Below are 13809 nucleotides of genomic sequence, written 5' to 3' on the forward strand. Positions count from 1 at the left end.
ACAAACGCCACCAACGCCCAAGTGCCCGGAGCCATGTGTGACACATAGTTAAGAGCTCAACCAATGCTTGTGGATCAAAAGTTCCAGAAGCATCTGAACGTAAATTAATCATAAGTCAATGGTTCACACTAGGATCATCTTCTCTCGTCAGCAGTTTTCTTGGTGAGCTCACCTGGTTTTCTGGTTCTGTGTCGCCTGTATCTTCCCAGTACACGTTGAGTTTGAGATCCAGGCCCTGCATAAGGTCGGAGGAGAGGACAGCCCTCCTTTCTGCCCCCCGGAGACTGTGCTGTTCCCACCACCGGGGACGGCAGTGGAGCTGGCTGGCTGCTCGGACTGGAGCCCTCCCGCTTGCCCCCAGCTTCAGAGTCCCCTCCCCAGCACCGCGACAGCCTCTCATGGTGGCCTTTCATGGTCACAGAAAGTCTCCAAGTCGTGATATTCCGCTCTCATCTTGTAGGGTAAAAATCGGGACCTTCCACTGTCACTACATTCAGGAACAAAGAAACTCAGCAGCACAGGCAAAAAGTCACCCCAAACGGCCACATCTCGACATTAGGGTCACAGGTGCTTTATGAACCCACTGGTCGGACCCTGGGTTCTGACGTACCGTGGGTGCAATCTGGTCTTTTGGAGAAGGGCACAAGCCAGGACTTGTGAGACCTTGGTCTTGCCCTGGTGGAGGCTTTGCCCTCGACTAACGTGGCGGGTCTCAGATTCATTGCTCATCAGTCACTCTGGGGAGATGGAGTCGAAGTTCGACACCCGGCACCCGACGTCTTCCTGGGCTCCAGTTTCATCATTTGGGAATGAGGGGCTAAACTTTCCAGAATAAATGAACATTTCAGATGTCATTCTGCACAAATACCCCTTAGGTGGTTGATGGCTTAAGCTGACGTTGACTATGTAAGTTACAGGGTCGTAATATAGTCAAGGTGAGTGAGACGACATGACGTCTGATGGCTCCTTTCCCTGCTCGTCACCCTGTTCAGGTCATTAGCTCATCAAACTGGCATGGCCCACTGTGATTCCATTTCTAGGCATCTGTCAAGGGACGGCTGGCATGACCCACTGTGATTCCATTTCTAGGCATCTGTCAAGGGACTGCAGAATCCTCCACGTAGCTGAGACCTTCCAGACTGTCCCATCTCATCCCACCGATGAGGGGATGAGGGGAGGCTCGCTAGAGGCTGATCCCACACGTCAGGGCACACGGCTAGCTCTGTTCTCATTGTTCCCTGTCCCAGCTGGGCCCTGGAGCATCTTCCAATCCAAATGGTACATTTATCCACTGATGTCGTTAAGCACCGGTGCATTTTAGAGAAACTGTGGCAGACACACAGACTGAGAGGAGATTCTATAAGTACAGATATGAAGATGTAAGTGTAGATCTATAAAACTGGCCATCAGAGAATCTCAGAACCGGCCGATCCTGAGGGAGGACAGAGTTTATATCCCCGTTTCAGCAAAAAATAAAAAAGATCCCATCATTCCTCCTGTAGTATAGACTTACTTGTATATCAACCAGAGCACACCAAGTACCCAACACACAAGTAAGGCCGTGGGCCAGTGAGATCACCCATTCCTTGTCCCTCACTCAACAAATAATCATCAACCTGCAAAGGGCAAGACACAGGAGGTTTGGGCGATGAGACCAGCTGGTTAAAGGCGAGTCAAAAAGGTGATACCGTATAGTAGTTCAGCTTTGCTCAATCCAATGAATATTTATTGATTATTGATTATTGGGGGAGGGTTCAAGGTTGCAGAGGACATGCTCCTTGCCTTCAAGGAAAAATGCAGTTCAGCGGAAAGAATGAAATTCAATCTGGAAATGCTGCCATTTGCAACGACATGGATGAACTTGGAGGGCGTGACGCTAAGTGAAATAAGTCAGAAAGAGAAAGACAAATACTGTGTGAAATCACTGATATGTGGAATCCCCCCCCCAAAAAAAAACAAACAAAGAAGAAGCAGACTCACAGATACAGAGAACAAAGTAGTGGTCACCAGTGGGGAGAGGGAAGGGGGAGGGGAAAGATAGGGGTAGGGGCTTAAGAGGTACAAACTACTACATATAAAATAAATAAGCTACTAGGATATACTGTACAGCACAGGGCATATAGCCAATATTTTATAATAACTATTAATGGAGTATAACCTTTAAAAATTGTGAATCACTATGGTGAACATCTGAAACTTACAAGGTACATCAACTATACATCAAGAAGAAAGAGAGGGCTACCCTGGTGGCGCAGTGGTTGAGGGTCCGCCTGCCGATGCAGGGGATACGGGTTTGTGCCCCGGTCCGGAAGGATCCCACATGCCGCGGAGCGGCTGGGCCCGTGAGCCATGGCCACTGGGCCTGCGCATCCGGAGCCTGTGCTCCGCAACGGGAGAGGCCACAACAGTGAGAGGCCTGCATGCCGCAAAAAAAAAAAAAAAAAAAAAGAGAGAAAAATACGATCTGAGTCTTGAAGTTGTGAGCTGGGTGGAGGAAGATGATACTTAAATGTTCTCTGAAAGCTGTATATTCAGAGAAAACTAATTTCAAAGCCCCCTCTTAAAAATAAACTGTCTTTAAGAAAGGAGACGTCTTGATAAACAGCAAGGATTTACCGTATAGCACAGGGAACTATATTCAATATCTTGTAATAACGTATAATAGAAAAGAATCAGAAAAAAAGAATATAGATACATAGATATACATATGTATAACTGAATCACTTTGCTGTACACCTAAAACTAACAAAATATTGTAAATCAACTATACGCCAACAAAAGAAAAAAGAGAAACAAAGAAAGGAGGCATCTTAAGAATAAGTAAGCATGTGGAAATGCTATTTTCATAGAGCCAAGACATGGCATTAAGGAATCAGATGGTTGATTCACAAGTCACTTTCTTCAGGTGCGAAGTCACCTCTTTCAAAACAAACTGTGTCTGCAGGAAAGGCAAAGTCCTGGAACACAGCAGTGCTGTGACGCTGGTCCTGACGAGAACCGGGCCTGGCAATGTCTCGGGTGAGATGGTGTTTGGAGATGGGCGAGCTCGCCCTCTGAACCCCTTCTGGTCGTGACAGTGGAGGGAAAGGGGCAGTGGAGGGGGTGGGGCTTGGAGCAGAGAGTCGCTCAAACCTGGAATCTGGGGCCCCGTTTTGGGACAAAAAAGAGGAAACATCAGGGCTGAAGGGGCACCTAACAGCCGGTCGAGTTTGCAGTCACTGAATTTCTCTTGCCCCCTGATGAGCTCTTCAACCCTCCAGCAGGTAGGTGGAAGCTTCCTATCTGACCTTTTTAAAAAGCTCTGTCGCTGGTGCACCGTCTTCAGCGGGGTTAACAGAGGTTTCCAGAGACACGGCCCCCAGTCTACACGCAGAAGAGCCTTTGGAAGCACGGCCGCCAGGGCTCCGCGTCAGCACAGCCAAGAGAGCTTTTGCAGGGCGCCGTTATGCATACCGATGGTTTTTTAAGCTTCAGAGGGAATTCTGATGCACACCCTAGGTTGAAACCTCTGGGGTCCAGATTTCCTTGCAGACAGGTCTGCGTGCATTTCAGTGGCCTTAACTGGGCATATGTCCAGCACCGTGATCACTGCTTGTCACGTGGGGATGCGGCTGGTCCGAGTGCCCCACTGATGTGCATGCACAGTGCGTTCGGATCTGACACCATGGAGTTTAGAGCGCTTCATGACGGGGACGCCAATGGCATCTTGCGGACACACCTTTGACGCAAAGACTGTCTTGCACATTGAAAAATACTTTGCCTGTCTGCACTCCCTCCACGCCAAACTAACTGCAAGTAGCAGCCTCCTAGTTGTGACAACTCCAAAAGCCCTCCCGTTTTAAAAGTGGGAAGGGCACAGGTCTGCCCTACACACTTTTGAAATTAGCCAAGGTCAAATGACACAGGGTCACAGTTATCCTTGAAAAGCCCTGAAATGAACCTTTCATCACGAGGTCCTGGGCCTGGAAGCTAAGAGCCCAAGAATTACCTTTTTCCTGCTCTTTGCTTTAGAAGATGCCTTCCTCTCCTCTGGGCAGTGAAAACTTCGACCTGGAGGTTGTGTGTGTGTGTGTGTGTGTGTGTGTGTGCTCCAGGGCAGGGAGGACAGCCCAGTGAGGAAGTGTGGGATAAGCAAATAACTTTCTGGGACTTCCCCGGCAGTCCAGTGGTCAGGACTCCGCGCTTCCACTGCAGGGGGCCCAGATTCGATCCCTGGTCGGGGAACTAAGATCCCGCATGCCGCACGGCCAAAACAAAACAAAAATTAATAATAATAATTTTTTGTGTTCTTCTAATTCTGTATAGAGTTCAACTCCATCATAAGCCCAAACTTGAAACCACAGATTCGTTGCAGGGATGTCCACTCTACTGCCCAGGCGTCCAGCTAACGCTTGATTTTTGGAGTTTATCAGCAAAAGAAAAGAAGTGTGTCATAGCAAATGGATTTTTACATGCTTCCATGACAAAACAAAGTTAATTCTGAAAGGTCAAAGGATCCCTTCCTTCAAAAGTGATATGCACTTATTCTGTGATTAACCACTTTGGTTCTTTGAATTGATTCTAATGAAATCCACCCTCCACACGACTCCTCTAAAATCAGTTTCATTCAAAACCCTCAGCCCAAAGGTTATTTTGGAATTTTCAAAAGGAACACAGTATCCACATTTGAAGGCAGACGGAATTGCTAACAGCTGCCTTTCCTTTGAAGTAAATGAAATTTGACAGCAACTCATCTGCAGTGAACTGCTGTGTGCGCTGCTTAGAAAATCATTCCCGAATTCCACTTTACCTTTTCTGAAGAAGTTGGGGGAGAAAAAAAATGTGTATTTACATACAAAGGAGCGATCCGGCAATGGCTTGAGGACGTGGTACTGTAAGAACAGACATTTTTAAAGCTAACAGGGAGAGTGGCTCTAGTCCAAAGCTGATTCTAAACCACAACGGAGACTAATGCTAACCGTTAGGCTTAGACTGAGGTATTCAAACATCTGGCTGAAGATGAACATGGTACCAATCCAAGCTCTGTGCTTTGAAAGCTTCTCAACACCGGAATTACAGGCATCAGGATATACCACCCCCGCCCACAGTATTTTGTTTCTGGTCTTCTTTGTTTGCTTTTTTAAATGATGCCACATTCACAGAAAATATTACACATGGACATCAGTCATTTCTTAAATTTAGGGAGCATGATTTTTTTTCCTGCTTTAACTATTTACCAGGGTCTCTGAAACACTGAAATTCACAAAGTGTAACTTTGGCTGGTAAATTCAACTAGCATCCAAAGGAATAAATGGATGTTACAAATACTTAGGATAAAATAATAGCATCGCTCTAAGTAGACCCTGAAGTAAGAAACTAGCACCGTGAGAAAGGGGATGTGAGACGCGATTTAAAGACCTGGAGGGCCAATCACCAAACGTTTCTGTTTCTACAGCAAGTTTTATCATGCGCTAACCACAAGGACTTAACAAGGCATCTATTGTGTGAGAACTAAAGGAGACGCCATGCGAGGGATGGCTTGTGATTTAATGATATGAAGAAAATCCAGCACTGGATGCTGGTTATGACGGGAGGGACGGAGTCTCCTCTTTGCCAGGATCACTCTTGAAAAGGAACCCAGTGTGCTGTGAACCGACAGCAAAATAAGGGAAAGGAAAATCCTTTTGCATTAGAGGCACGCTGGGGATTACTCAGGTCGTCAGCATGAAGCAGTTTAAGAGATCCTGGTAATACACCCCATCACATAAAACGCTCAGTGAGGAGAAGAGATTGCAAAGGGCTGTGAGGTTGGATTAAGTCCCTCTAACCCAGGAGCCGATACACTCAATCCAGAGGCTGCCAGGATCAAGTGCAGGGGCTTTTTATCTCAGCCTCTCCCTGCAAAACACAGATAACTCCAGCAACAGACTGCACGGTTGTGCTGGGCTGTGCACACTTAGCCCAAGTAGTGTAAGAGATTTTCAGAGCCGAACACCAGACAGAGAGATGAGGTCCACACTCACCCCCACTGCCTTGTGCATCTGCAACTACTCTTCTCCGTGTACGAAGCCCCACCCCTGCCATGTGCACAAGCCCAACCCTTTCTTTCTTTTGTTCTTTGGCTGCGCCAGTGCCTGTGGGATCTTTGTTCCCCAACCAGGGATCGAACTCGTGCCCCCTGCAGTGGAAGCACAGAGTCTTAACCACCGGACCGCCAGGGAAATCCAAGCCCAACCCTTTCTTATCCCCTAAATTCTGGGATCATAGGACACACTGAAAAGAGGGAGGAGACATCAAGACAAAAGGAGGCTCCCTACAAAACACACCTTCACCCCACATCCTGTCCCGACCCATCATAGCCTCAGCCGCCTTCCCGTTGAAGCTAAGTGGCGAGTCAGAGAGGCGACACTATCCTAGTTTTATTTCATTTTGTAGCTGGCAAGGAAAAATGGCAAGGAGAAAGAAAATAGTATTCTTAAGCCCCAGACAGAACTTAAAAACTACTTTAGAACTCCCGAGGAAATGCCGTTTCACTTTGTTAGCTTTGAGAAGCGCACAATTTTATTGACAAAGGCATCGCCTCCATAACTGAGAAAAGGGGTGATGGACAATTTCATATTTCCACTTTCAGTACCCATTAGATCATTACCTCCAGGATTGCGGCTGACATGCCTTCAGAGACAGAGCTATTCACCACCGCGAAGCAATTCTTCACGACCGCGTGGAGGTCTTCCCGAGCCATCTCCCCGATCAATCGTACCCCAGGGGTCCTGGAACGACACGGAGCAGAGAGAGAGCTTACGGCTGGGAATCTTACGGGGAGGGTCTGGGAGAAGGGGAGACGACGATTTTGGAGAAATCCCCTAGATCCACAGGGAAGCATTACTGCTAAAGGATTCAATACAGAAAACCATACTGGAGTGAGAATCTATTCTACATCCATCCCTGATAAGAGAGAGAGGAAGCCTGTGAACACACCCGCCGTCATTCTGAAGCCCTCTGACCAAGGAGACACGTGCTTCTCAGATACTGGACGTCAGAGATACAGCTCTTGCCATTTTTCTCTGAATGATTTAGAAAACAAACCTTTCCTAATAATGCAACCTTTCTTCAAATTCTTTTTTAAAGATACACAGAAAGAGAATCATAGATGTATCATAAACAGAGAGAAATAGTAAAATAAAGAAACTCAACCAATACCCAGGTTCCCAGCACTTTGTCACATAGGTTTTGTTTTGTTTTCTTTTTTTTTTCACCCAAGAATATGGACATTCTTCTCCATCCCCTACCCCTCTCCACCATTCTCAGGATTTTGAGGTTATCCTTTCACATAATTGGTTATACTTTCACATACATGCATTCTGTATCTATGAGCAACGTAAAGACAGCTGATTGCATATGGGGATGAAATCAGTTTCCCAGTCCCCTGGGGTGATGGTGTGGCCAGTGAGAGGAGCTGGAATCCTGGGGGTGTGAGGAAATTCACATAAAAAGGGGCTGACCCAAATGGGAGGTAACCCTTCTGGCTCTTGCCCTTCCCCATCTCCCCACTTAAAATTCGGAATGTGATGCGTGAGTTCTACAGCCACTGTCACCTTAGGGATGGAAGCCACAGGTAGGGACCGCAGGACAGCAAGACAGGAGCTGAAGTCTTACTTGGTCCTGGACCAACGACCTCAGATTTTTTTTATGTGAGCAGTTAAGCGCCAGGGTGTGTAAGCCAGTGTTATCAGGTTACTGGCAGACAAATGCAATTGATAACAAAGACTCTGACAAACTGCCCTCTAAAGGGGTGACGGCAATTTTCACCGTCACCAGCAGATGTTTTAAGTCTTTTCAGTTTTGGCCAATGTGATCAGTGACAACTGTAACCTCAAAGTGGGTTTCCTGGGAATTTCCTGACCTACTGAGGCTGCACGTCTTCACACGTGTGTCCATGCTGCCACCCCTTAGGGAACTGCTGATGCTTCCAGGATATGAGCTTCCTGGCTTGTAAACGGGGAAAATCATAGCGCCTAGGATGGCACAGGATCACCCTAATCGCACAGGCGATTAAAGGAGGAATTATTAGTAAACTGCTGGGAACAGAGCCTGGAACACGGTGAGTGCTTGGGAACTGGGATCATATATCGGTCACTAGGTTTCCTCTCCTGCAAAACACCTATACTTACCTCTTTACTTTGGCTTTTACTTCCCTTGTGAACACTGGATCAACCTGAAAAGAGACAAAGATGGGTTTTAGGAAAAGCCGGAAGTGAATCTAAGTCTCAAGAGAATTGCAGATTATGGCAAGAGAGCCAAACCTAACAATTCAGAAAGGGAAAAAACAAATCAAATAGGAAATAATACCCCCGAGTCCAGCTACTACAAAGTAATAAAGGAAAGAGAAGGACTTGAGAGAAAGTTTAAAGAAATATACATAGAGAGTCGTCCCTCAGTCATCCCACAGGGGGTTGGTGCCAGGACCCCTTCAGATACTGAAATCCACAGATGCTCAAGTCCCTTATATAAGATGGTGTAGTGCCTGCATATAACCTACGCACATCCTCCTGTATACTTTAAATCCCTCTAGATTACTTACAATACTAATATAATATAAATGCAATGGAATAGTTGCCAATGCACAGCAAATTCAAGTTCTGCTTTTTGGAACTTTCTGGAATTTTTTTTCTGAATATTTTCAATCCATGGTTGGTTGAATCCGCAAATGCAGAACCCACAGATACAGGGGGACAACTATATCCCTGTTTCCTGTCTGGCCTGTAAGATAAGAGCCTGGTGAAGCCCCAGGTACAAAAGCGCAAGAGCCGTCCACCCAACTCAAGGTCTTGAAACAGAAGTCATTTATAGTCAAGGGAAAATCGGACAACACAGCACTTCACTGGAAGGACTGTCTGGTTCATTACAGTGGTGGATTTTGTCATAAAATCTTTGAGGCAGAAGGAGTTGGAACCCTTGGTACATCTAAGACAAAGGATCTGACCACATTAAAATTTTATTTTTAACAGGGAGCCTTCCCAGACACACAATTTTAAAGCCAAGGGCACATCCATGAGCTGATACATGGGGAAAAAAATGTGGTCTGTCCATACAATGAAATATTATTCAGCCACAAAAAGGAATGAAGTACTGATTTATGCTACAATGTGGATGAACCTTGAAAACATGATGCTAAGTGAAAGAAGCCAGACCCAAAAGGCCATAAATTGTGGCTCTCTTTAATGTGAAATGTCCAGAATAGACAATTCCATAGAGAAAGAAAGTAGGTTAGTAGTTGCTAGGGACTGGGGGTGGGGAGAACGGGGAGTGACTGCTAATGAGTATGGGATTTTTGAGGGGGTGATGAAGATGTTCCAGAATTAGATAGGAGTGATAGTAGCAACACTCTGTGACTATACTAAAAACCACTGGATTATATACTTTAAAATGGTGCATTTTATGGCATATGAATTATATTTCAAGTTTTAAAAAGCCAAGTCCAGGTCTTCCCTGGTGGCACAGTGGTTAAGAATCCGCCTGCCAACGCATGGGACACGGGTTCGATCCCTTGTCCGGGAAGATCCCACACGCCGCGGAGCAACTAAGCCCGTGCAACACAACTACTGAGCCTGCGCTCTAGAGCCCGCGAGCCACAACTACTGAAGCCCATGCGCCAAGAACCTATGCTCCGCAACAAGAGAGGCCACCGCAACGAGAAGCCGGCGCACCGCAACGAAGAGTAGCCCCCGCTCACCGCAACTAGAGCAAAGCCCGCACGTAGCAACGAAGACACAACCCAGCCAAAACTAAAAAATAAATAAATTAATTAAAAAGCCAAGTCCAACTTTTTAATTAGTTACAATCTAACATGCTCGAGTCTGCATTTCACTCCTACTTCACATCTGGAGGAAATGTGTCCTTTGCGACAGGCACCGTGTTTTGTCCTATCGCATCCCTGGTGGTCAATATGTTTGTTGAACTAATGCAAAATTTAAGAGCAGTGTTTTCAAGCTGATCCGCTATACCAACATTTTTGACGCCATGTGTTTTTAAGCAAACTTGTATGTAGATATCCAGAGGCCAGAAAGAGAGGCGGTACAGGCTGAGAGGGGCTCTGGAGACAGATCACCTGGGTGAAATCCCCCCCAAAACCAGTCACTAGTCACATGGCCGTGCATACATTAATGGACGTCTCTGGGCCTTGGGTTCTTCATCTCATAAAATGAGAAACACGTTCAGCGCTTACAGCGATTTCTGAGACACAGTAACTGCTATACAAGTAGTAGAAGAAAACAGAAAAGAAGAAGAATGGAATCTGCAGACTGCACCACTAACACAAAAATACATACACACTTAATCTCAAATGTGTACTTTCCCAGTGGCACTGCCACACTTCTCAGCAAGAGAAAGACACCTGGACACCGGAAGGTGATCATCGTACCCACGGAGGAGCACACCTTATTCCCAACCATCAGAGGCCACACTACAACACTCTTTGCGCACAATGAGCTCTTCTCAGGTCAATTTACTTACTGAGGTACCAGGAGGATCTTAAGGGATACTTTTCCGTCTGTCACAGCGTCCCCGTGAGCCTAGTTAGGACGGAGCTGCAGAATATATTCATCACACCTGGTTCATCCACCTGCAAACTCTTCAGCGAAACGATCCATAGACTGGTTGTGCCCTGCACCACCCCTCCGATGGTGTTGTTAACAATGAAAACAATTTTAAAGTAACTGACAAAATATTCTTAAATTTATGCACGTGTAAGACAAGTTTCTAAACGTGTCTTCAAAGATAGAGGCAGGGCTTCCCTGGTGGCGCAGTGGTTGAGAGTCCGCCTGCTGACGCAGGGGACGCGGGTTCGTGCCCCGGTCCGGGAAGATCCCACGTGCCGCGGAGCGGCTGGGCCCGTGAGCCATGGCCGCTGAGCCTGCGCGTCCGGAGCCTGTGCTCCGCAGCGGGAGAGGCCACAGCAGTGAGAGGCCCGCGTAACGCAAAAAAAAAACAAAAAAAAAAAGATAGAGGCAGATGAGGGTGTGAGCACATTTTACGAATGCAGTGTCTGCAGGCGTGTCCTGTTACTGCTAATGAGCTTAGAAGTGAAAGCAGATTCAATTTCTATTCTCACTTCACCGGTACGTACCAGGAATTACAATCCAAGTCAGTTTAATGAATATGATATCCCTAGAGAGTTTATCATACTAACGGAATAATTTTGTGTTTTCCAGAAACTTCATTTAAGTTCCATTTGGCAAGGAAATGCTGTGTGTGTGTGTGTGTGTGTGTGTGTGTAACCCCAAATCCTTCAAACTACTCATACGCCCGAGATGTATCCCAAGGAACCAGAAATGCAAAGCTCACTTACATCCCCGAGATCATAACATCACTGTGACGGCGAACACAGCAAATCTGGATGCCTAAAGAAACTGAAATTATTCCTAGACTTTTTTTATAGCTTAATTTATTTTAATAACAAACTTGCAGGAACAGTACAGAAGACACAAACCACTAAACACAGGTATGTAAAGCAACTCAGAAAAGTGTCGTGAATGGATGGAATCTACCGTACGATTAAAACGCTGCAAAGACCATTTAGTTGCCGTCAGCTGGAAATTTACTTGTTTTAAATATCATATGATATCGCTTTATATGGAATCTAAAAAAAGGATACAAACGAACTTATTTACAAAACAGAAATAGACTCACAGACCTAGAAAACAAAACTATGGTTACCAAAGGGGAAAGGGGGGGGGATAAATTAGGAGTTTGGTATTAATAGATACACATTACTATATATAAAATAGGTAAACAACAAGGTCCTACTTTATAGCTATACTCAATATCTTGTAATAATCTATAATGGAAAAGAATCTAAAAAAGAATAGAGATACATATATGTATATATGTATCACTGTGCTGTACACCTGAAACTAACACAACACTGCAAATCAACTATATTTCAATAAATATTTTTTAAAAAAGAAATTTACTTGCTTTAAGAAAATCCAAACGCTGGAATTATCCAGAATATTTTAACAGGTTTATTTATAATTTTTATAAAATTCAACTTCTGAAGCTTGTTTGCTGAAACATTATGACCTGAATTACTGTCTCTGCTTTTACATTAAAAATGCACATACAAAATGAAACTGGAAAAACTGCCAATCCCTGATTTCTGCCCCCTATTTTTCCACTCAGCAATCAAACACTTAGGTACCTTTGGCGTCCATCGGCGGGCAAAAAACCTAACGTTCAGAACTATCAAAGAAGAGAACTTCTTTTAAACAATGAAAGGTTTCCCATCTGAGTCATCTTAAGCATGTTCTCGGTGTAAACAGCATGCTGGCTGGGTGTCCCTTGGCCTAACTATTACACATTGGGCATGGATCGCACACAGGCTGGTGTCTTCCAAAAAGACAACCAGACGGGCTTTGCTGGCCTCTCTCAAAGCACAGATAGCTGCACTCTGAAAGTGCAGATCTGTTTGGAAGTTCTGAGCAATTTCTCGCACCAGACACGGGAAGGAACGCCTGCCAATCAGAAATTCAGTGGACGTGATAACGTCTTTTTTCCGCGAGCTGCTACAGTCCTGTAACGATGAGTTTCTTCACCTCTCCAGTACAGGGCGCACTCTTTTTATTTTATTTTATTGAAGCATAGTTGATTTACAATGTTGTGTTAATTTCTGCTGTATAGCAAAGTGATCCAGTTTTATATATATATATATATGTATGTATATATATATGTAACCTTCATATTCTTGATACTGAACATAGTTCCCTGTGCTCTACAGTAGGACCTTGTTGTTTATCCATTCTGTATGTAATAGTTTGCATCTGCTAACCCCACACTCCCACTCCGTCCCTCCTCCACCCCCCAACTCCCTCCCCCCCCCGCCCCGCCCCAGCAACCACAAATCTGTTCTCTGTGTCTGAGTTTGTTTTGAAAATAAGTTCATTTGGGTCATACTTTAATTCCACACATAAGGGATATCATATGGTATTTGTCTTTGTCTGACTTACTTCACTTAGTATGATAAGCTCTAGTTGCATCCATGTAGCTGCAAATGGCATTATTTCATTCTTTTTTATGGCTGAGTAATACTCCATTGTATATATTTACCACATCTTCTTTATCCATTCATCTGTCGATGGACACGTAGGTTGCTTCCATGTCTTGGCTATTGTGAATAGTGCTGCTGTGAACATAAGGGTGCATGTACCTTTTAGGACTATAGTTTTTTCCAGATATATGCCCAGGAGTGGGATTGCTGGATCATGTGGTAGCTCTATTTTTAGTTTTTTAAGGAACCTCCATACTGTTCTCCGTAGTGGCTGCACCAGCTTACATTCACACCAACTGTGTAGGAGGGTTCCCTTTTCTCCACACCTTCTCCAGCATTATGACTTGTAGACTTTTTGATGATGGCCATTCTGACCAGTGTGAGGTGGTACCTCATTGTAGTTTTGATTTGCATTTCTCTAACAGTTAGCGACGTTGAGCACCTTTTCATGTACCTGTTGGCCATCTGTATGCCTTCTTTGGAGAAATGTCTCTTTAGGTCTTCAGGGAGAACTCTCGCAAGAGGCTTTTGTAGTCAGTTGCTTCCTGGGGGCTTCACCCTCCGTGGACTTGCAGGCAGTCATTTTTGCAGGAGCCACTGAACAGAGACCTCCTTACTCAGCCCCCTTGTCCTTAGGCTGGAGCTCTGCAAGCTAGGGGCAACAGTGGGGTTACAGAGGGACACAAGGAACTACAAACAATGCTATTGCTAGAAAGATCTTTAAAGAATAAACTCAAAGCCACGCATGATCTATTGCTTACTGTTGCTGTTAACAGTCAGCGCTC

General features: G+C 45.2%; 1 protein-coding gene across 7 annotated transcripts in view; it reads right to left on the reverse strand.

Annotated features, from left to right (window-relative positions):
• GLT1D1 (glycosyltransferase 1 domain containing 1) overlaps window positions 1-13809 on the reverse strand; it is a 148421-nt gene that overhangs the window by 75256 nt on the left and 59356 nt on the right. For 6 of the 7 annotated variants that reach the window (XM_089894349.1, XM_089894348.1, XM_089894346.1 and 3 more), the window contains 2 exons: window positions 8151-8194; window positions 6629-6749 (listed from right to left, as the gene is read on the reverse strand). In XM_089894349.1, coding sequence (XP_089750475.1) covers window positions 6629-6749; window positions 8151-8194 — 165 coding nt within the window. Of the gene's footprint in view, window positions 1-363; window positions 1877-6628; window positions 6750-8150; window positions 8195-13809 lie in introns of those variants that run through there. The other variant, XM_089894352.1, reaches the window with a different exon arrangement.

This window comes from Delphinapterus leucas, chromosome 14, assembly GCF_059928025.1.
Source record: "Delphinapterus leucas isolate spDelLeu-1000000601 "Yukka" chromosome 14, BTC_Dleu_Yukka2, whole genome shotgun sequence".
NCBI lineage: Eukaryota > Metazoa > Chordata > Mammalia > Artiodactyla > Monodontidae > Delphinapterus > Delphinapterus leucas.